At 36.5% G+C, this 20,926-nt stretch overlaps 5 protein-coding genes and 1 long non-coding RNA gene across 13 annotated transcripts; 3 read left to right on the top strand and 3 right to left on the bottom strand.

Moving 5' to 3' along the window:
* Window positions 1-3,494, bottom strand: LOC143177862 (polypeptide N-acetylgalactosaminyltransferase 1). 2 transcript variants are annotated; one of them, XM_076376119.1, is made up of 12 exons: window positions 3,428-3,494; window positions 3,256-3,317; window positions 2,753-3,039; window positions 2,322-2,614; window positions 2,107-2,216; window positions 1,869-2,049; window positions 1,630-1,799; window positions 1,376-1,543; window positions 1,191-1,290; window positions 695-1,104; window positions 474-616; window positions 1-404 (listed from the first exon to the last, which is right to left on the bottom strand). In XM_076376119.1, the coding sequence occupies exons 4-12, from the start codon at window positions 2,456-2,458 to the stop codon at window positions 9-11; spliced, it is 1,815 nt and encodes a 604-aa protein (XP_076232234.1). In that variant the 5' UTR covers window positions 2,459-2,614; window positions 2,753-3,039; window positions 3,256-3,317; window positions 3,428-3,494; the 3' UTR covers window positions 1-8. The 2 variants fall into 2 exon arrangements, with proteins under 2 accessions (XP_076232234.1, XP_076232235.1); XM_076376120.1 differs by lacking the exons at window positions 2,753-3,039; window positions 3,256-3,317; window positions 3,428-3,494 and having other exon boundaries at window positions 2,322-2,678.
* Window positions 2,554-3,133, top strand: LOC143177864 (uncharacterized). Its single transcript, XR_013001665.1, has 2 exons — window positions 2,554-2,719; window positions 2,862-3,133. It is a non-coding gene; the product is annotated as an uncharacterized LOC143177864 (long non-coding RNA).
* A 315-nt stretch (window positions 3,495-3,809) lies between the features above and the next one.
* On the top strand, window positions 3,810-9,728 carry Sec31 (COPII coat complex component secretory 31). Of its 4 annotated transcripts, none has more exons than XM_076376485.1 (15): window positions 3,810-3,907; window positions 4,236-4,448; window positions 4,520-4,842; window positions 4,914-5,011; window positions 5,095-5,340; window positions 5,413-5,706; window positions 5,788-6,156; window positions 6,233-6,353; window positions 6,437-6,742; window positions 6,820-7,910; window positions 8,053-8,136; window positions 8,468-8,542; window positions 8,608-8,859; window positions 8,940-9,011; window positions 9,086-9,728. In XM_076376485.1, exons 2-15 carry the CDS (start codon window positions 4,246-4,248, stop codon window positions 9,272-9,274), a joined length of 3,723 nt encoding a protein of 1,240 aa, XP_076232600.1. In that variant the 5' UTR covers window positions 3,810-3,907; window positions 4,236-4,245; the 3' UTR covers window positions 9,275-9,728. The 4 variants fall into 4 exon arrangements, with proteins under 4 accessions (XP_076232600.1, XP_076232597.1, XP_076232601.1 ...); XM_076376482.1 differs by having other exon boundaries at window positions 8,053-8,148; XM_076376483.1 differs by lacking the exon at window positions 3,810-3,907 and adding an exon at window positions 3,927-4,048 and having other exon boundaries at window positions 8,053-8,148.
* Window positions 9,729-9,734: 6 nt separating this feature from the next.
* Window positions 9,735-12,193, bottom strand: Ints10 (integrator complex subunit 10). 3 transcript variants are annotated; one of them, XM_076376487.1, is made up of 8 exons: window positions 12,019-12,193; window positions 11,872-11,939; window positions 11,541-11,784; window positions 10,960-11,467; window positions 10,571-10,887; window positions 10,332-10,496; window positions 10,002-10,260; window positions 9,735-9,917 (listed from the first exon to the last, which is right to left on the bottom strand). In XM_076376487.1, exons 1-8 carry the CDS (start codon window positions 12,172-12,174, stop codon window positions 9,751-9,753), a joined length of 1,884 nt encoding a protein of 627 aa, XP_076232602.1. In that variant the 5' UTR covers window positions 12,175-12,193; the 3' UTR covers window positions 9,735-9,750. The 3 variants fall into 3 exon arrangements, with proteins under 3 accessions (XP_076232602.1, XP_076232603.1, XP_076232604.1); XM_076376488.1 differs by lacking the exon at window positions 12,019-12,193 and having other exon boundaries at window positions 11,541-11,767; window positions 11,872-11,918; XM_076376489.1 differs by lacking the exon at window positions 12,019-12,193 and having other exon boundaries at window positions 11,541-11,767; window positions 11,841-11,894.
* Window positions 12,194-12,457: 264 nt separating this feature from the next.
* L(2)05287 (WD repeat-containing protein l(2)05287) lies at window positions 12,458-20,914 on the top strand. The gene is made up of 15 exons (XM_076376685.1): window positions 12,458-12,666; window positions 12,847-13,048; window positions 13,157-13,335; window positions 13,416-13,535; window positions 13,607-13,794; window positions 13,875-14,033; window positions 14,110-14,303; window positions 14,388-14,572; window positions 14,716-14,879; window positions 14,956-15,142; window positions 15,213-15,391; window positions 15,467-15,639; window positions 15,710-15,892; window positions 20,214-20,332; window positions 20,422-20,914. The coding sequence occupies exons 1-15, from the start codon at window positions 12,536-12,538 to the stop codon at window positions 20,615-20,617; spliced, it is 2,559 nt and encodes an 852-aa protein (XP_076232800.1). The 5' UTR covers window positions 12,458-12,535; the 3' UTR covers window positions 20,618-20,914.
* On the bottom strand, window positions 15,983-17,981 carry LOC143178172 (uncharacterized). 2 transcript variants are annotated; one of them, XM_076376689.1, is made up of 2 exons: window positions 17,593-17,981; window positions 15,983-16,593 (listed from the first exon to the last, which is right to left on the bottom strand). In XM_076376689.1, exons 1-2 carry the CDS (start codon window positions 17,689-17,691, stop codon window positions 16,474-16,476), a joined length of 219 nt encoding a protein of 72 aa, XP_076232804.1. In that variant the 5' UTR covers window positions 17,692-17,981; the 3' UTR covers window positions 15,983-16,473. The 2 variants fall into 2 exon arrangements, with proteins under 2 accessions (XP_076232804.1, XP_076232805.1); XM_076376690.1 differs by having other exon boundaries at window positions 15,986-16,578.
* Window positions 20,915-20,926: the final 12 nt, after the last annotated feature.

Genomic DNA, 20,926 nt, shown 5'->3' with positions numbered 1-20,926 from the left:
TGGTAATGTCATTTCCAAGGAACCGATTCCAGCAGCCATTGCTGATCCACATTTCCTGTGCAGGCAGCTATCACAGGACCCTCGTCCTTATTCGCTTGCAAGCACATACCAGAGGAAATATGCAGAAACGTCTTTTTTTGCTCATTGTACTGCCACTTCTGCTTGTCGTGGCCACTGCAGGCCATCATTTTAACCTTTGGTGTTTTATGCTGAGTGTCGTTCTCGGGAGCATCCAAGCAAATGCTTTCGTCGTTCATGATAACCCCAGACTTTGTCATCACGAACATTTGGCTGAGCATTGGCCGTGGGACACACGATTCGAGAATTGCGTATCCCGAGGGCTGCGAGTAACTGCCTTTCGCAGTGGGCCGCATGATGCACTTGTTTGTTTCAACATGAATGATCTAGCAACAAACGTGTAGAAATTAACCTACCAATCTATCATTACCAGGTGTATTCAAAATCGAACTTACCCGTCCGAAGAATCGATCATCTTTGGGGAAAAAATTCTCTGGCCACACATTATCTAAATACCACTCGAAGCTTTTGCATTGCAGTCTTTTGCGCAGAGCTAATCTGGATCGAACTGGCTGCTTGTCTCTCAGTCTTGCGGCCTCTGTAAGTGAAAAGGACAATTTCAGTGACACGCTGGTTTTAATTGTGCATCTAGATTCTCATTTGCAACTCCTCTTACCTGGATTAAACTTAAAGTAAAATTCTGCCCAGTCGTCCATCCAGACTAGAGCCACTCGAGCCAAGTTTCCATACAAAATTTCTCCTACACCGCCAGGGAAAGTGTACGGCGAGGATTTTCGGAAAAGATGGCCCACGTGAGAACAAGGGGCGATTTCGACGCTGCCACCACATTGCCACACGCGGAAAGATAACTCCAAATTTTCTCCACCCCAAATTCTCATCTGTTCGTCATAACTGCCCAACTCGAAGAAATAATCTCTATTCATTGAAAATAATCCTCCAGCCATGGCGGGAGTTTTGAACGGTTCAACTATATTCTCTCGTCTCTCTTTAAACAGTCGACCGTTCAACGTTAGCCAGCGGAAGTGCAAGTCCCAATTGAATGCACCCCAATGCAACTCGAAGGATCTACAATATATTGTTTTGTGGCGCTTCAGATAGTTTCTACCACAAAAAATAATGAAGATAAGAATTAGTCTGGATTTATAACTTACCGAGTATAACTAAAGGTGTCGTCATTTATTATATCGATAACGGGAGACACAACTCTCGTTCTGTTCTTGTTAACCGCCTCAAGCAAGGGTTCCAACCATCCTGCGACGCAAGAAAAGAAAAATAATATGCATCTCTCTAATGCTTATGATACACTTCATTGAAATGATAGAAAAGGCTTACCTACCAACCGTGCATTCGCAATGAGCATCAAGGAATGTGAGAACTTCACCTTTAGCTTCCTTTGCGCCCAAAAGTCTCGCATTCACCAGACCTATACGTTTCCTAGAACGAAGAACTTTAGTGGGCACTTCTAACGTCTTTACATGTTCGTCTAGAGCATCCCTCAAAAACTCTAATGAGAAAACAAAAAGAGTGCAACTTAGTACGCAGAAAACACACAAATTAAATGAATATTAAAGCACTTTCGTTTCAACTCACCTCTGTCGCTGTTATCATCAACGAGTATGATTTCTTCTAATAAATGTCTCGGAGACCTTCCAATAACACTGTATACGGTTCGAAGCAAAGTACTCCAAGCTTCGTTATGAAATACAATAATTATCGATGTTCTCGGTAAGGTGCCCAAATTCGCATACCGTTTGATACACCTACGAAATTGTTCTTTTACCTACTGCTGATACATTATCGACTATAGAAACAGTAGGCAAAAAAGTTACCCTCGTCTCCGCACATCCGGAAGAGATCGATTCAAAGGTATCCTGTCGCTAGCCATCAAATTGAATCTATTAATTTGAAACAGTTGTTGCATTTTATAAAAATCCTTCGCTGGAACGAGAACTGGACTGCCATTTTTTCCCTCAAATGGCCGTGGATTGAACATATTCTTGTTAATGAGATCTAGTAACAAACAGTTAGAGACCATGGTGCAAATACAGGATCTATGTTATGAATTACCTTTTGTGATGTTCGGAGATTTCAGAGGATCTACAGAATCTCCTATATAATGGCCCACTACCACATGTATCCCCTTACGGTCTATATAATCCTTTTCATCATTAGGAAGCCTGGAATTTGGAATAAGAAACGCTGAAGCTGGTGCAATTAGTGCTCAGATTTTACTCTAATGGTAAAGATGATTTTTAGGGAATCTGCCTTCGTCGATCACTTACCGCTGTAAAGAATCATTGCGGAGGTCCTCAGTTTTCTTCGGCCAAATGAAGAATATTCCTATTAGCACAACAATCAAGAGAACCATCAACCACGTGCGGCACGGTCTTTTAAATCGTGGCCACATCGTGAGCCTCATCGTAAGAATGTCTGGAGCTTCGGTAATTTTTCAAAAATCCCGTTTATCTCATCGCGGGATAATGAACTGTTATCTTCGAAGACGAACTTCCGTTATCACGAGCTTCTCACGACGGGTCATCGCGGAAAAGCAACCAGCTTCGACGTCTACCTTGAACTGAAAAAAGTTACAGAAACCACGATTACATTTCGTAATGGATCGCTCTTGCGTTAGCAACAGGGTGGTTGAACAATCCGTAAACTCTATTCCTAAACGTTTTTGGTAAATTGTGAACTTGTTTATTCCACTGCTTACCTTGATTCTTTTAATTGCAACAAAGATTCCATTAAAGAAGCACACGATTCGCTCCGTTTAGACAGATTTACACCAAAGAAAAACGACTCTCGTGTTTCTCAATTTGCAGGTATCATTTCTTAAGGAAAAGTTCCACTCATCGAAAAGTTTACGCGAGTAATGCAACACTAAATCGAAACCAATCAACAGAAAACACTCTGCTCACACTCTACCGATCCGGCGAGTGGAATAAGCTTGAAGGAACTACGAAAGACTGCACGACAGTGTCGTACCAAGCAATTCATGATCTGAAATTACGATTGCAATATACCTATTAAATTAAACAAAAATACTTGTTGCAATTGCTAATCACGTTCAAATTCTCTATTGTTAAATACAGAATGAAAAGTACTATGAATGAAAATTAAGAGAACGTTTATCCTTTCACTTGTTCGAAAATATAAATTAACCTCAATCGGAGCACATAATGAAACGCCCACATAAATAACATTAATGCAACTCACCGGTTTCTATGCATTTCACGTTAGAATCAGGAAGCTAATCTTTCCATACATTTAAGAGGGATCTGAAAGAAACTTAAAATCAAATAACTACACTTGCATCTCTACGTAGATTATCAGCATTTATGTTGATCTTATGAATGAAATACACTTTATGATAAATAATAGTACTCACAGTAACGTGGACCGTAAAACAATTAACGTATTACGAAATATAATAACGAAATATAGTATTTTTAAGAAGGTTAACTGATGCTGTCATTGTGATAATAAACATCTATGTTCAGATAAATTCCATAGTAGTACAGTCTGCTCCTACAATCTATTCCATTAGGAATAAATATTATGCTAGGAGACGACTAATTAATATTCTTTTAGGATTAAAGTAAAGTTGTTCTAAAAATAATATAAGTGTGCAATCGCGAACGATGGAGAAAAGAAAATACTTTTTCTCTCCTTTTAAGAGAATTTCAAGGAGAACGATTCATTTGAGCAGACTGTATTAATGGATCACGAAGATACGAAAGAGGTCAGCACCAATTCCATCGTATAGTTCGCCACGTTGGAAGAAGTTGACGGGTGACTGCTGCTTGTTTGACGTTAGAGATTCATTTCTATAGATTTTGTTGGATTATTCTTAACTATATATACTAAGGTGAGGAAATGTCGTTGAATAAAATTCAGCGGCTTCTGTACTATTCGTAATAAACAGACAGATAACACGCATATGTAACACGTGTTACAATTTGATAATACTAGGTCGCTGAACCCTTGCATTACATGCAGTGCAATGCATGTAAGTTTGTAAATCTACATTGAAATAGTCGGCTTTAAGTTTTTATTGCAATACAAATTCATTTGAACGTATTGTTGCTTAAAAAAAGAAGGAAGAATGTGTTGTGATCATTGGATAGCTTTGTTAACTTTTGTACATGTAACATAGTGTAACTAAGAAATCATAAAGCAAATAATTTGTATTACAGTGAATCAAGGATGAAGGTGAAGGAGTTATTGAAGACTGTCAATGTAGCATGGTCACCGCCTGCTCAACATCCTATATTATTGGCTGCAGGAACAGCAGCCCAACAACTGGATGCAAGTTTTAATACATCTGCCAGTTTGGATCTGTATTCTTTGAATTTGCAACAGCCTGGATATGATTTAGAACTTAAAGCCAGTATTGCAAGTGACCACAGGTTAGAAATAGATCTTTGTCATATGTGAACAAGTATTGATTAATAACTTTACGTATACGTGAAACTTTTAGGTTCCATAAAATAATATGGGGTTCATATGGGAACAACCCAGCTGGTATAATTGTTGGAGGCTGTGATTATGGCACAATAAAAATTTATTCGGCAGCCAAACTGTTAGCCAATGATAATAATTGTTTGCTAAGTAGTCCAGATAGACATACAGGACCAGTCAGAGCACTAGATTTTAATCCTTTCCAAGCAAATTTATTAGCTACGGGTGCAACTGAAAGTGAAATTTATATATGGGACATTGTTAATACAAATACTCCAATGACTCCTGGATCTAGAAGTCAACCATTGGAAGATGTACAGCATATAGCATGGAACAAGCAAGGTTTAACTATTTTATTTAAAATATTATGCATATTATTATGCACCTCAATTAACATTTATTTTTTTTTTCAGTACAACACATTCTTGCCTCTACCTTCTCACAGAGGTGTGTCATATGGGATTTGAGGAAAAATGAGCCTATAATCAAACTAACAGATGCAAACTCAAAAGTAATTTTGTTTTTATATACCTTGAAACATTGAATTATATCTTTAATATCAGAGTTTCTATATTTACAATGTTCTGATTCAAGGTGAGATGGAAAGTGGTTCAGTGGCACCCAGATGTTGCAACACAACTGTGCCTAGCATCAGAAGAGGATCAGGCTCCTATAATTGAATTGTGGGATTTAAGATTTGCAACATCACCTTTAAAAACGTTCCAAAGTCACCAGCGTGGAGTTTTGTCAATTGCATGGAATCCACATGACCCAGACTTGCTACTAAGTTGTGCCAAAGATAACAGAATATTGTGTTGGAATCCTAACTCTGATGCACCAGTATGTTTACTAGTAATGAACTTGTGTTTTATGTATTAATACACTTAAATAATGTATTATTATTATATACAGAATGGTGAAGTGATTTGTGAATTAGCACAAACGAACCAATGGAACTTTGATGTGTCTTGGTGTCCAAGACATCCAGGATTAGTTGTGGGAACTAGTTTTGATGGGCATGCTGCAATTTATTCTTTATTAGGTGGTCAACAACAGTCGTCTGTAGAAACATCCAACAAAATCGTAGATTCTTTCCCAGGAATGGATCCTTTTACTCAACCTCTTACAATGAAACAGTCAGAACCAGCAGCTGTTTTAACGAAGGCTCCAAAATGGTTGAAAAGACCGTTCGGAGCATCGTTTGGCGTAAGTTTTCATTTCAGCGTAGTAGTTTATACATCTGCTGTTTTGGTAACCTTGTATGTAAAAACGATACACTTTTTTTAGTTTGGTGGTAAATTAACAATATTTGAGAATGAGCCTATAGACGCCAACATGCCACCAAATTCAAATCGAAAAGTTATTATATCGCAAGTAGTCACGCAACCAAGTTTAATCCAGCGATCTAATGAATTAGAGGAGGTTCTTAAAACAGAACAGTACAACGATTACTGTAAAGGAAAGGCTGATAATACGACTGATGTACATAGAAAGAAGATATGGAATTGTGTGGGTGCATACTTTGGTGAAAATGTGACAAAAGAAATATTGCAATTACTCGGGTATGATGTAGAAACAATGAATAATAAATTAAACCAGTTTGTTACTAAAGAGGAAATTAATAACATTACAGAAGGAGTGAATAATCTAAGTAATGTAAGTTTTAACAAAAATTATTCGAAGTATGTTCGATAAAATTTGTGAAATATGCTATAAACTACAATTTCTATAGGTACTTAATGGAAACATTATAGATGGGAGCGCAGCATTCGATGCTATTGCACAAGAGCAGTGTAAAAAGGCAACCACAGTTGCGCCTAAAAATAACAATTTTCAATTAAACGTATCCGATGGTAATTTTATATAATGCTGCTTTATATATTTTCCTATATCAATCAGTATTTATTCAATAACATCATCATTTAATTTATTATAGATGAGGATGGGCTTATTACTCAAGCAATTCTCTTAGGAAACATTGAAGCCGCCGTATCTTTGTGTTTCGCGAATAAAAGGTACGCGGATGCAGTCATTCTGTCCATGGCTGCTGGACCTGATTTACTAGCACGAACCCAGTACAGATACTTTGCAGAACACTCTGGAGCTCTGAATTCTCTTATCAATTCATTAGTTAGTGAAAACTGGGCCGAGGTTGTTAAAAATACTGATATAAACTGTTGGAAAGAAGTATTAATTGGAATATTTACACATTCCATTCCACAAGAACGTTCTGCTTTGTGCGGTATGAATCAAATTATAGGTTTTACGATAACCAGATAAAACATACGGCATATCATTTTCGAATCTCATACATTGCAGATATGCTCGGAGATCGCTTGGTATCGTCTGAGGATTCGACTCTTAAACAGCAAGCTCAGATTTGTTATATTTGTTCCGGTAATTTGAACAAGATGATCGAATCTTCTGATGTCGAAATTCAAGAAATCGTAGAATTGGTAATGATAATGCAAAAAGCCTTGGAAGTTCAAGGTATCAGAGACATCCAGATAGAAGGAAAAATAGCTAACGTCTTATCCCAGTACGCTGAAATGCTAGCAACACAGGGAGAACTTGACGCCGCTTTGAATTATCTTGGCAATAGTCAAGATGAGAAAGTCGTAATGCTGAAGGATCGCCTGTGCAGAGCTTTAGGTTATATTCAAGAATCGAAGGCTATACCGAAAGCGTCGACAATGCAAGGTTATTACGATCAAACAAGGAGATCTATGCAGCCTGTACAAAACCCATTACTTGTCCCAAGAGCACAACCATTCGATACAAATATGGCTCCTTCGAAGCAATCTTTTGTACCATCCATGAATCAGTTTAATACACAAGCACAACAGCAACCCTTTGGACTAGCTCCTCTTCAGCCACATGTACAATCTATGCAGTACGATCACTACCAATCGTCTCAGCCTTTCGGTTCGACAGTTTCTCAACCACCTCCGCCACCACCTCCCACGAGCGCGTCAAGTGGAGTTGGATCCCGACCACCTAGCGTCGGGCCGCAAGCAAGATCGAAATACCTAATAGATCCGTCTGTAAAATCTACTTCATCGTATGGACAGACCGGTTTCCCTCAGCAAACGATGCCATATAGCAATCAACAAATTCCTCCAGTGCCAGGCTACTCGTCGCCAAACACATACCAACCACAACTTCCTGTGCCTTCAAGTGCATATCCTGGACAGAGTTATACGACCAATCCAAAAGAATCGGAACCGTTTAAACCAGTTCAGCCTAATATATTATCACCATTACAGAACCCATTACAAAATCAAACATATGAACCAATTAGAACGCAACCACATCCACAAACTCAAGTTTATGAAAACGAGAATGCCTATCAACTACCGCCACAGCCTGCTGGATGGAATGACCCGCCAGCTGCGAAATCTAAGGCTCAAGTAAGTGTTTTCATCATTTCTATTTGTCATAGATTAGCACAGATCGGGTTACGCGTTGAAGTAGTAGTTAATCGCGTGGAATATATTTCTGACATAAAATGTTTACACTGATGTTATGTATATATGCATTCAAATAATATAGCCAGTACTGGCATTATGCAACAAAAATGAAATGTCTGCGGAACATGCTGGTACCAGGAAATGGAAAGAAAAGCATTCGAAGAATGTGAGTGCAAAGGTAGACAACTATAAAAAATTGAGTGCCGTTTCCAGTGTTTCATATTTGCAATCTTAGCGAGATATATCCGCCCCCTTATGTTGTATTCAAGACTTCGATTGTGATCGATCGCAAATAACAGTTTCAGTTTCGTGTGATATTAAATTGACTAATACCACAGTGTGAAATGTACGACATTTTCAATCGCTTCATAAAAAGATTAATGTCGCGTGAATATTGCATTTGTTACGATACATACATGTCGCTAATGTCATTGCTACGATTCATTTTTAAGGCTTGGAAGCGTAATTTTAAAAATACAATTTGACATTGTTTTCAGACAAAACTGGATTACCAGCCGCAAAATCCAATTTTGCATCCATTAAGAGGTGCAGTACCTCAGCCAGAACCAAATGTAAGTAATCTTATTTAATTGCTGTAAAGTGTTGATTGTACTAACACTTTTCCTTGTTCTTTTAGGTTCTGCCCCAAGATCAATATTATTCTGACACACAAGTACCTTATAATCCACAGCAATATCAACAGAACCTTCCGAATATGGGTACTCAGTTTGCCAAACCAGTAGAAACTCTACAACCTTTACAGCCTGCAGCTCTTGCCAGGGCACAAGAGCCTGAGAAACCGAAAGCTCCGATACCAGAGCAACACATGCATTTAAAAACAGTATTTGATGAATTGAAGAATCAGTGTTATGAGAGTACCAAGAATCCAGTGAGATGAATTTTTTGTGACTCAAATATACTACATTCTGTTACGATAAAATTGATTAATCATATATATCGTCTTTTCAGCAAATTAAGAGGAAAATAGAGGATGTGTCAAGGAAACTCGAAGTCTTATACGATTGCCTTAGAGAAAATAAAGTATGTATTACTTTTTTGTATCATACAATTATTCATGCTAAAATACGTTAAAAACATTTATATACATTTTATAGTTATCGCCCAACACATTGCAAGGGCTGCATCAAATATCACAGATGATACAAAGTGGAAATTACACTGGTGGTTTAGATCTTCATACACAGTTAGTGTCAGGGCCAGATTTTAGTCAAATATCTCCTTTCATGCCAGGTATTAAAGTATTACTATTAAGTGCTCTTCAATTAAATGTCTACATTAGATAGAATGCAATATATGAAATGTTTATATTTATTCATTTTTACGATTTGAAAATTTTATAATCCTTAATATCCTTAAACTGAGATCTTTATGTTACATTTATTTTTTGTAATATTCAATGCAGTATGGATAGTCACAACTATTTGTGTATGGACTTTATTGCTTAATTGTATCATAAATAACAAAAAATTTATATTCTATATATTAAACATGGCTTATCGAAGGTCGATGAGCTTGCATTGTTATTCCTGTACAATTAAAAGGATAATTATGTAAGAAATAATGTAAAAAGTAGGAAGATATATCGGAGTAAAGAGCATCATGAGTATTCCTATAAAAATTGTTAATCAAATTTTTCGTTCTAGTTAGTATATTTTGTACATAAGATATTAAAATTGGCTTTAAAAAAAACCATGTGCATATTTTTAAATAAAAAAATATATAATTTTATTCAAATTATATATTGTATGGCTGATATAATTTATTGAATGATTAAACTGTGTAGAATAGCAGCCTTTTCATTGATAATAAACTTTTGTAATAACTCATCTAAAGGATCGACTCCATCTCGAGCCGCTTGCCGACGCATCGCCTGTTTCACTTCTTCGCGTACTCCTTTATCAGCTCCACGAGTAGTAATCCGACGATCTATAATATTTTTGCAAACGTATAATAGAAACGAACACATGAAAATACAATCTAAACCATTTAGTAAATAATGTATACACGTACTTTGTAAAACTCCTGAGCCTGTGGCTATGTCCAAAGACACACCGCCGCCATGTTCTGTCCACAGATATGTCAATTCCTCTAAAATATCTACGCATATAATATACGCTTGAAACAACGGATAAGTAAAAGATCCACGATTGACAATTCTCTCTGTAATTGTGGATAAAGTACTAGCTTCTTGTGGCCAATCAATTTGCATTAACACTAACGCATGTCCAATGGCCAAGTCTCCCACGCCGCTTGGTAAAGAAAAGTTTTCCTGTCAAAGTAATTCTCATCAATATAAAAATGAAACTATGACATACTTAGCCTCATCTCTATCTCAATTACCTTTATCGCAGAAAGAAGCAATCTGCAACAATACTGTATGATAGGAAATCGTGCAAGTGTTAAATAATGTAAATGTCTTGCACAAGGAACTGTCAAGTTGTGAGAAACTTTTCCAGATGCTGAAGGTAATGCACTCACTACTAAAACTATGTACTCTAACATTCCCTGAGATGGTATCAGATATTTAAATATATTTTTATACATTGGTAAAATGTTAAATAGAAAAACATGTAGTATACCTTATAGTCTTTCAAGAAGAAACATGTGCTAGCTAAACGAAGTTGAATAGATAAACTACCCGTGTCTTGTGATAATCTCGCTAATACTTCGTGATGTATCCCTTTGTACATAGCTAAATCAGTCAGAAATGTGTTTAGCCACGTGTCTAATCGAAGTTGCTGATTTAGTTTTCCTATTTCCCTTTGCAAGTAATCGCTACTGTGCAGCAAGTCCCATAACTTTACAGCCAATGCCAAACCATTGCCGCTATAATCACTGTCGCTCGTTACTACGATTCCTCCACTATCGTCTCTTTTGCGTTTCTTTAATTTTGGTTCTACGTGTAATCAAAGGAAATGCATGATAAATAGGATTCTATGGATTTGAATATCTAGATGTGTCCACTCACCAGCAGATGAATGTACACATTCTCCAAATGCCTCCACTAAACAGTACATATTTTCGTCATTATTAATAAGTGCATTATGTTCATTTAATATTCTTAATAATACTACCACAGTGCACATTAGTAACTGCCTAACTACCACCTCTTCGCATAAATTTGCAGAATGTGCAACTGCATATTGATGCAACCTTTCACAATATGCATCTCGAGCCCAAGGTAATGAAAATAAGCTACTCAATTCCCACCCTAATTTTTTCCCAATTAATTCCACTACTTGGAATAGTCTGTCCCATGGATTCTGAATTTGATTATCCTGTGGTTGTTGTATATATGCTAAATAAAATTCCACTGCTTTGCAGAGTAACCTTAGGCTAAGTCTTGGATTCAATTCCACAGGTGCAGTGCCAAGAAGTGGCAGTGCATCACATGCTAGGAGCCTCCTAAATCCATTTACTGTACGTCCAGGATGACTGTGTTTCTCTGCAGTGAGAAGAGTTTCTACTAAACGTGGCTGAAAATGCAATGAGCTAAGAAGCAAGATATTTAATACTGATATCTCAAACAAATTAGTTCCAGATGCTTACTCCATGAGTGGCAATTGTCTGTGGGAATCTACGCAATAATAATAGTAACAGTTTACAATGTTCCATTGTATCTTCACTATGATCAGCTGTCATTATGAGCAGTCTATGTTGAAGTTCCTGAGGGATATGTTGAAACATCTGACACAAGAACTCTGCCTCTGGATCGCATTGCTCCAATCTGAGGCATGCTGTTACTGTCTCTATCTCCTTCCATATATCACGATCATCTGGAAAATTCTGAAATCTATTTTCACGCTTAAAAGATTGTTAAAACGTTCGATGAAAATTAGTCAAACCTACCCTACATTATTACAGGATTTTTCACACTTACATTTCGCTGAAACATTTTGCCGCTTCTTTCACATTTTTCGAAAGCTTCTCAACTCGATATGCCTCAAACTGTCACACAGATGACAATAATTTATTTCATATTTGTTACAGAAATAACAAACATAAATTAGTAAACAAAGACACTAACCTGTATCTTTGCGCTATGAGGAAACAAGGATTTTGCCGTGATCAACCAAGATTTAGCCGCGTAAATGTCAACAGGCAACGCATCTTTTGCGCGCATAATTAAATAATCCTCTTTGGATAATTGATTAATATCCGTGGTGGCTGTTTTTTCCAGCATATTTGAAAATAATCAAAACTACAGATGAGTTGATAAATTCATGAATAAACGTGATAATCTACTTACCACTAGATGGCTAGAACGACAATATAATATCTCTGCATGAAGTTGCATCGTTGATAATATTTTATTCGGTACAGTTGCACAACTGCCGCGCGAGACACACTTCACGTGTTTAGATTCAAGAACAAACCATGTGGTCGGTTTTAGTTTGGTTATTGATAGTGTAACACGTGTAATTGTCAAAGTTTAACTTTTTTTTTACGTTACTTCTGTAAATTTCGCTGTGATTGATGTATGGAGTATATAATAAGAGACGTATTTATCGAAAGCATTAGTCTGTCGCTATACAAGTGACAAAATGCAGATGAAATTAAATGCACGACGGCAATCTGCCAAAATTGAACTAATTGATGTAGATGATCTAGTTTTAACAAGAAAAGGTGGTGGTAGTATAATTGATCAGCGACCAGTCTTTTCCCACGATGGAGAGTAAGTTTCAATTTATTAAATACAGGAATTATAATGTTATATTATTTATTAGGAAGTACTTGTGTCATAACTGCAATGATTAAGTTCTCCCTTCAGTAAAATAAGACTTTTATTATTATTCTCTTGATTATTACATAGTATTATTAGATAGTAAAAGTTATCTAATGATAATTATTTCAGAACATTGTACATAGTATGGAAACATGTTATAAGGGCTTATAGTACACAAACTGGAGATTTTGTCAGAGAATTAGAACCTGCTAATAACAGAATAGCAGGATTAACTATACATCCTGAAAATCCTAGTAGCATTATTGCATGTACAGAAAATGGGGAGCTGAATTTTTGGAGTTGTCAGAGTGGCATTATCACTAAGAAATTAGTATGAATATTAAATGTATTTTGTAATAGCATATAATTATGTTATAATAGAAAATACATATATTGAATTTTCTCAATAACTATATAATTGCATAATTTCTTTTTACAGAAATTGAAGTTCCAAGAAGAACCAAAAATAAGAACCTTTCATATTGTAAATTATAAAAATCATAAAGGAACTGAGTTACGTCAAGTGCTTGTAACTTATAATTCTAGCTGTAATGCACAGATTTACATAGTTTTATTTGATTTAGATAGTGGACTTTGTCAAAAATCTACCTACATATCGTAAGAAAAAGTTAAAAAATTCTTTAACAGTAAAAGAATAATAATAGCAGAGAATATATAATTTTTTTTTATTGTTACAGAAGTAGTTCCCATGAATATTATGTTGATATTATTGGAAATCATGGAGATAACTTAATAGCAGTTCTTCATAATGTAGATTTACACATATTGAATCCATCAAGGAATCTTATTGATAAACTGTATGTATATAATAGAGAATACTTCTAGAGGAAAGAAATTTAATAAAATATTCATAGGTAATGTTTTATAGACATAAAACAGGTAAAACAGGTAGAATACCAACATGTCTTGCTGGTCATCCAGAAGAAGAATGTGTTGCCACAGGGGATTCCACTGGTCGTGTAGTAGTATGGAAGAGTTTATTCCTAACAAGGCCTTATACAGCAGTTTATCATTGGCATACTTTACCAGTAACAGAAATAGCATTTAGTAAATCAGGTAAGATTTATGCTGACTTTAATAATAGTAATATTTTTATAACATCAACATATGTATTTAAAATATCATAAAAATTATAGGCGGACATATGTATACTGGAGGAGGAGAATGTGTACTAGTAAAATGGGTATTAACAAATTCACACCAGAAATCTTTTCTTCCTCGATTACCAGCCCCTATTAAACACCTTACTATTGCCCCAGATAATTTATATGTTGCTGTTTCTACTTTAGACAACGGTACTTCTTCTCTTTGATAATATTTTAATATTACTTTAGCTTCTATATTATATCTAATATTAACAATTTTTTATAGGTATTGTGGTTGTAAATCCACAGAAAAAGTTGACGTCTGTAATTCAAAACTTCACGTGGGGAGTTGCACTGTCTTCTCAAGACTTATTTCCCGCTGGCCTTATCGTTGATCCACGAACAAATTGCCTTGTTCTAAATAGTCGTACCGGACATGTTCAATTTTATAACACTCATACAAAGGGTTTATTGTACAACGTGAGTGACAATACAAAATTTAAATCACTGTAAATTACATATATTAAGATGAGTTCATTTATTAAAATGTCCATCAATTTTCAGATAAACATTACGGCGCAAAACTTCTTAACCCAGGAACGTAGCGTAATTATTGTAAACACAGAAGTTACAAAAATAGCTTTAAATTACGATGGTACGTGGATGGCGACAGTTGAGGAGCGGAACGATAAAATATCGTGTGTAGAAGTCAGGCTCAAGTTTTGGATGTTTGATACTAAAGACCAGTTGTAAGTAGAGAGTGTCACATTTTTAGTTTGATATTTGTAACCGAAACAACTCTCAGAGCACACCCTAAAGTGTTCTGTTGCTCAGCCCGTGCGCTGTAAATATCACATAGAAGCGTAACTTAACTATAGTACCAATTTTATAGATTCACATTAAATACATCGATCGAGCTACCGCACGAAGGAGGCGTCAACGCTTTAAATTTCCAGCCAAGCACTCCAATCGATGAAGATGGAGCGCTAGCAATTACGACTGGTAGAGACAAGAAGTTCAAATTGTGGCACTTAGTTGAATCATCATCTTTGTATAGTGTGTAAAATTATATATGGATTATTGTCTATACCATGAATCACACTGCTCAATTACAAAATGATATTTATTCTAGAAAAAACGAAATATTGGCAGTGTCACAGTGTGGGGGATTATCGAAATCTGCCTGTAACGGATGCTGGCTTCTCAGTAGACGGTTCTTTAGTTGGCATCGGTTTTGATTCCAGCGTAACGATGTGGACACCTGATACGTGTACATTCAAATGCAGTTTGACTCACAGTCAATATAAATATCCAGTAACGTAAGTTCTTTAGGAAATAATAGTAATATTATTTGTACTGCTTGTGTAAACGTTGTTTTAATTTCATTAGACGAATTGAATTTGGACGACAAGATGCCTGTCATCTTGTAGTAACTACATCGAGCCAGCATATTGCAGTTTGGAACATATTATCTCTGACATTAATATGGAGTGTGCCTTTGAAAGTCACGACCCTCGCAGCAGATCCAAAATCTACGTACATGGCTGTCTTTACATCTGACAATTCTTGTGAGTTTACAGGCTTCTCGTGAACATATTGAACTTGAACTCTTTCGTCCAAACTAATCTATTAATTTATTTCAGTGTTTGTATTCTCACCTCACAGATCGTTACACGTTTACGGAAGAGAAAATGTTATCGAGAACAGCAATTCTATTTTGGGAGCAGCGTTCGTACCGCATTTGAAAGAAAAACGAGATCCTTCTTATAGGCAGTGGCAACGGAAGTCGCAGCTTTTCTTTTTAGATTCTAATCAAGTACGTGAAAAGTAAATGCAGTATTGATGTATTTTGTATAATAATATATCTTTACTCTATCCGTTTATAGGAATTGTTAACGTTGGAACCAGAATCGGAAGTTACAATTTCTCTCGAAAGTTTGTCTACGAATTCTGTACCTGCGACTACCTTTGCTAGCATGGTGGCAGCTAAAACTACGACAGAAAAAGAGACGACGACTCCGTACATGGACGAGGAAGTAGGAGTATCGGGGAAAGGAATGGTGGAAGAAGTAAGTAGCTTTAAATATATTTCACAGCTTTTCTTTTTATGAGTAGATATGATGAAGCATATCAGTACAAGTAGGCGATACCTATTTTAATATACATTTACGATAAAAAAAATAAGTTTATTCTAAAACACATTCTCATTCTACAATGAGATCAAAACGCGTATGTACAGTTGCCTACACAATATGGTATAAATAATTCATTATAAAACGTAAACGTACAGCTGGTGTTAATAACTTAATAAAACGCAGACAACTTTTATTCATCTTTTATAGTAAAATACTAAGTTATTAGTTTAATGAAGGTTTCAGTTCTACTTCTTTATCAAAATAATTAGATTTGAGTATTAGACTTATAAAAATACAGTCTTGAAAGGAATATACTATGACGGGAGTTTAGATCTACGGTGAATGATGTTTCGTTTCGTTTCGTTTACATAATTCCAGAATATTTTTGTGCCGAGTTCATTTCAAATAAACTTAAACATGTGTAATAGAACATTTAGAACAGCTGGTCGTTGGAACTTGAAGTGTAGGGATTTGTTGCTAGTCGTCGATCCAGGTTTGCGGTGCTTTTGTATTTGTCAGTGCTTCCTTCCAAGGCGATAGTTTCGACAGCGACGCACCAAGTCGAATTTCCTGTAGCGCAAACAATGCCACTGCGGTATCTGTCTCATGTTTTCAATCGCCTGTAAGTTATACATCTTAAAAAAATAATTGGTAACGATTAATAAAACTCAAGAATCGATTGCGAAGCAGAATGAGGTATAAATAAATTTAATAATCAATTCGAGGATATTTATTACTGGATTGTTTTTAGATACTGACTCTGGCAAGTTTAAACTCTGTTTACAGTACGATCTACCACCTACGGTTCAGTTTGATTAGATATACCAATACAAGCGGAGAAAGAAGATTGATTTAATAAGGATCGAATGTGATCAACGTTCATTTGTGCTTGCAGTGGCATCCTATGCATCCCACTATGCATATATCTTAAGCTTCAGTCCCCAGACTTTCCTAGTATATATATATGTATTTGTTGTGTGGTAATTGGAATATCAATGACCGACTTATGTCATTCTTAAGAGAATACTATCGGTAAGCACGTGCGGTCCGTTCTAGTATCTGCTTGCTCCATTTGGTCAGAGGCAAACTTACGCGACCCGACGATAACATTCTGCGATTACTATAAGAAAGTGTGATTTGTTTCAATTATAATTTTTACTGGGAACGAAGCTGTATGACTAGACTTCAAAAAATGTTACTTCGTTGTTAGAAGATTATTACACGGTTTCTAAGTAGCCAATTTACGATGCATTAGCACCGTAATGACTCACGGTTGAATCTTTCTAGACTTGTTTAAACGTCGTGCGAACTTAATTCCCAACGAGGAATGGGCGTACGAGTCAAAGACCCCGAGCAACCAGTTGCGTACTCGCTACTTTCAACACGTGGCTAAATTCGATGCAAGAAACTCGTAACGAAGAAGATAATTAAATTCTAAAGTCTCGGTGAAAAAAAATCAGAATATTAAATTGAATATATTGGACTAATGCATCATTTCTCAGTATTATTTTAAAGAAATATTTTAAAGTAACTTTTAGACGATTCTGAAGCACCTCAGCATCAAATATTCTTCGGTATCATATTTACCAATATGAGTTTCATTGGAGGAACAAGATGCAGGAAAAAGTACTCACTATTTCCGGGTTGCTGGCAGGGTATGCAGATGCAGTAGTTGCCAAGAACAAGATAACGACTAGGATGCACGATACAAAACTCCACCCCGTAAACTTCATCCCCAAAACTTGCTTTCACAGAAGGCAAGGAGGATCGCAGCTGATATACACTTCAGAGAATCAACTTCCTCAATGAGGAAAGCACAAGTATGCAAAGATTATTTTAACGAAGAGGTTCAAGAATTCTTGTGCGCTTATAGAGGGTTTCAATTATTTAATTTATTTCGATCTATTTTATATTAAGTAGTAGCACTATTGAGCTAACGTTCACTGGAATATTTTCAACAAAACAGTAGCAACTTCCCGCTGCAAGAGAAGTTCCTTTGGGGCTGAAGAGTTTCCTCGCGTGGTCGAACGCTCGACGGAGGACTGACTTTGGAAAGTGGCCTCGCCATGATTTAATATAGGAGCTGCTACTCCGCACTCCCACCCCCTCACGGCGATCCAGTTGTCCCTCTGACCTAGGGCATTGTCTTCGATGGAGAACCTAGCACACGTCGTATCGAAAAATTTTCCTCATTGTTAAAACTGTTTAAGATCAACTATAATCACCCCTGATTGCTCCTTTAAAAATTGAAACCTTTAATGGTATTTCAAACACACACTAAAGTATAGGAAACTTATCATTATTGAATTGAAGCGTACAATTAAAAAGGTTTGTTCCAATCTTCTTAAGCAGGAGAAATTTCTTATATGAGAAAGCACATATTCCCTTAAAAGTGATAAGGGGTTCATGATTATTGAGAATTGAATATGGTAGAAGCTGCTTTAAAAATAGAATGTCCAACTGTTTCATGAATACGCGAGAGAGATTGTGCTATCGTGACGGTCATACGAGTACTCGAGAACAATGAAGTCAAGCTCCACGTGCATCCTCGATGCGGAATCGATACATCAGTAAGGCCCTCAACGAGTAGTTATCACGGAGGACATGCAACAAGTGTAGCCTCGCCTTCCCTAATATTGTGGTCATTGGAATTAACGCGATAATGCCAGCCGTTTCTAAAAGTTAAATCTTGTCCCATTTGGAGGCTGCGTTAGTCTGGAGGCTAAGCGAATTAAGGATCATCACTGCCTGGCGTTCCTTGAGACCGTGTGATAGCTAATGATCGCAATGCTGAAGAATGTGCACGAACATACATTTACCAAAGTCTCATCATTTCGCGTACACGATATTGATTTCTTCGCCTTAAGACATATTAATATTAATAAGTATCCTATAATGTATAGAAAGACAGCGGCGAGTCTTTCTCATTATTGAAGGTGTCTCGGTGACGTCATGAAGCTGAACGTCAAACGTCGGAGCACGTAATTAATTGCGTACGTCCACGTCGTTACTTACAGCGAACGGATATCCGCTAGTACGCTGCTTTCGTTCTTGCTTTACAAATTGCGTCAGTTTCACGGAACTAACAAGAGTTAATTATTTGTTTCGTGCTGTTATGGAGAATGAGGTGCCAGCATTTTCTCGTTGACGTTTTCATCTTTTTTCCCCGCTTGCTCAAAGACAAACAAAATTATTAAATTCCTTCCTCGCGTGGAGATAATATTATCTGATGGATATTCCATCATTTTAGGTATCACGTTTCTCCGTCCTAGTAAATGAAGTAGGATGTATGCAGAGCGGGATGGTGTGTTTCAGTTTTAATTAAATTTTCGATACTTCGACCGAGATGAACAGGCGAGGACGAAGTTCCAGCCCAGGGCACGAAGAATCAAACTTTCCACCGTGCGTTCCTTTATTCATTCATGCTACAAAGGGAGAACGTGGGCTTCGACCGTCGCTCCGGAATTGTTTGCAAATGTTCCGGTGAAACCAGGTCAGGACGAACCTGTTGGAGAGCCAGGAACAAAATCTTATCTCCCACGGGAACTGCCCTGATTGTTTCGTTACCTATTAATAAAATGGCATTCCCTGCGTTACGAGGAACGCCTCACAATCTAATCTCATTAAATTGTTTTAGACGAAATCTTCACTTGTTATTGGAACGCTAATGTTGGTGCTTTAACTCGATTCCTTTCATGAATTGCGTAATCAATTCATTTATTGATATCAAGAAATAATTCAATAATTATTTCTCTCTTTTATATACTAAATTTGAGACATTTTTCTTCGGTGCTTAATGAACGTTTTAATGGTGATTATTGAAATGGAAGTAGAGTGTGACAAACAGTTTTCGCGTGATCTTTCTGACGACTTTCCGGCGAAAACTGGTGTATACTGAGAAGGAGGTTCGTGTAGGTCGTAAGAAATGCGTCAACCTAGATCTGAAGTAGAAGATTACAGGAATTGCAGGAATTTTACGTTCGGGGGTGTACCGCGTCAGCCTTAAAACTAATTAGTTAATCGGTACCTCGCGAATGTCGTGCGTGTGGATGAAGTAATGAACGTATTTTAAATTTTGCGTAATTCTTCTGACTGTATTTTCGTCATTCGATTGTTATCTTTAATACAAGGAAAAGAGTTGATCTGTCTGATGAATACATGATTCATGTTTTTTCCTCTGAAGAAAGATGAAGAATAATATACAAGAAGATTTTAAACTATAATGCTTTGAATTAACATTAATAATATGTTTCAGCTCCTCAGCGTCTCGGCCCACACTTTGCCACCTATGAAGATGCTCTGCTCATCTTTCATCACCTCTCTGTTGATGTCATCGACATCGAAAACTCAATCAGCGGATGACAAGTACGACAGGTAATTTAGCAATTCGTAAAAGAGTTGTGAGACTATATAACTTCTGTTTGTTACCTTCCAATTTCATTTTGATCTGAAATCTTTTTTAGGGATGATAAGGTCCATAATGAGGAGGAGTCAGATGACGAAAGCGAAGAGGAATATCTGCGTCTAACGAAACGTGAATCTTCTCCTGTTGTTGAAAATGATGATTCAGACGAGATTAAAGTACAAGTCTGCGATCATAATTGGTCTTTCCTGTCGAAAATACTTCCAGATCGAGAAAGCATGAACATTGATGAATGAAACAATAAATAGGCGCTAATATTTTTTCTAAATTAAATCCTTAATAATGAGAATAGCGTAAGTCAACTTTTATTTCATTCGAATAAATTAATGCGTATAATATAACAGTATTGTACACATGAAAATACCTCGATCTTTGACTTACACCACTCTCGTTCCTAGAAATTCAACAATTTAATAAAGAAAAGCAGAATGTGAGCGTTCACATTTTTTCCATAAAATATGTAAATAAATGCAGATACAGCTAGATGTAGCTATTATTCCATGTAAACTATTTATTATATACCGTTTGAGAAATACAATATTTAC

Source organism: Calliopsis andreniformis, chromosome 4 (assembly GCF_051401765.1).
Source record: "Calliopsis andreniformis isolate RMS-2024a chromosome 4, iyCalAndr_principal, whole genome shotgun sequence".
Taxonomy (NCBI): Eukaryota; Metazoa; Arthropoda; class Insecta; order Hymenoptera; family Andrenidae; genus Calliopsis; species Calliopsis andreniformis.
Note: the sequence above shows the minus strand (reverse complement) of the source record. Positions and strands in the feature narration are given on the sequence as shown.

Coding starts and splice junctions, on each gene's coding strand:
- LOC143177862 (XM_076376119.1), bottom strand. CDS start 2,458: ATGAGGCTCACGATGTGGCCACGATTTAAAAGACCGTGCCGCACGTGG. Junction 1,105..1,190: donor GACACCTTTAGTTATACTCG/GTAAGTTATAAA, acceptor AATATATTGTAG/ATCCTTCGAGTTGCATTGGG. Junction 405..473: donor ATGATCGATTCTTCGGACGG/GTAAGTTCGATT, acceptor GTTTGTTGCTAG/ATCATTCATGTTGAAACAAA.
- Sec31 (XM_076376482.1), top strand. CDS start 4,246: ATGAAGGTGAAGGAGTTATTGAAGACTGTCAATGTAGCATGGTCACCG. Junction 8,149..8,467: donor CGAAGAATGTGAGTGCAAAG/GTAGACAACTAT, acceptor CATTGTTTTCAG/ACAAAACTGGATTACCAGCC. Junction 8,543..8,607: donor TACCTCAGCCAGAACCAAAT/GTAAGTAATCTT, acceptor TTGTTCTTTTAG/GTTCTGCCCCAAGATCAATA.
- Ints10 (XM_076376487.1), bottom strand. CDS start 12,174: ATGCTGGAAAAAACAGCCACCACGGATATTAATCAATTATCCAAAGAG. Junction 10,888..10,959: donor ATGTGTACATTCATCTGCTG/GTGAGTGGACAC, acceptor GATTACACGTAG/AACCAAAATTAAAGAAACGC. Junction 9,918..10,001: donor AGGCTCAGGAGTTTTACAAA/GTACGTGTATAC, acceptor AAAATATTATAG/ATCGTCGGATTACTACTCGT.
- LOC143178172 (XM_076376689.1), bottom strand. CDS start 17,691: ATGAAGTTTACGGGGTGGAGTTTTGTATCGTGCATCCTAGTCGTTATC. Junction 16,594..17,592: donor CTGCCAGCAACCCGGAAATA/GTGAGTACTTTT, acceptor TATTTTTTTAAG/ATGTATAACTTACAGGCGAT.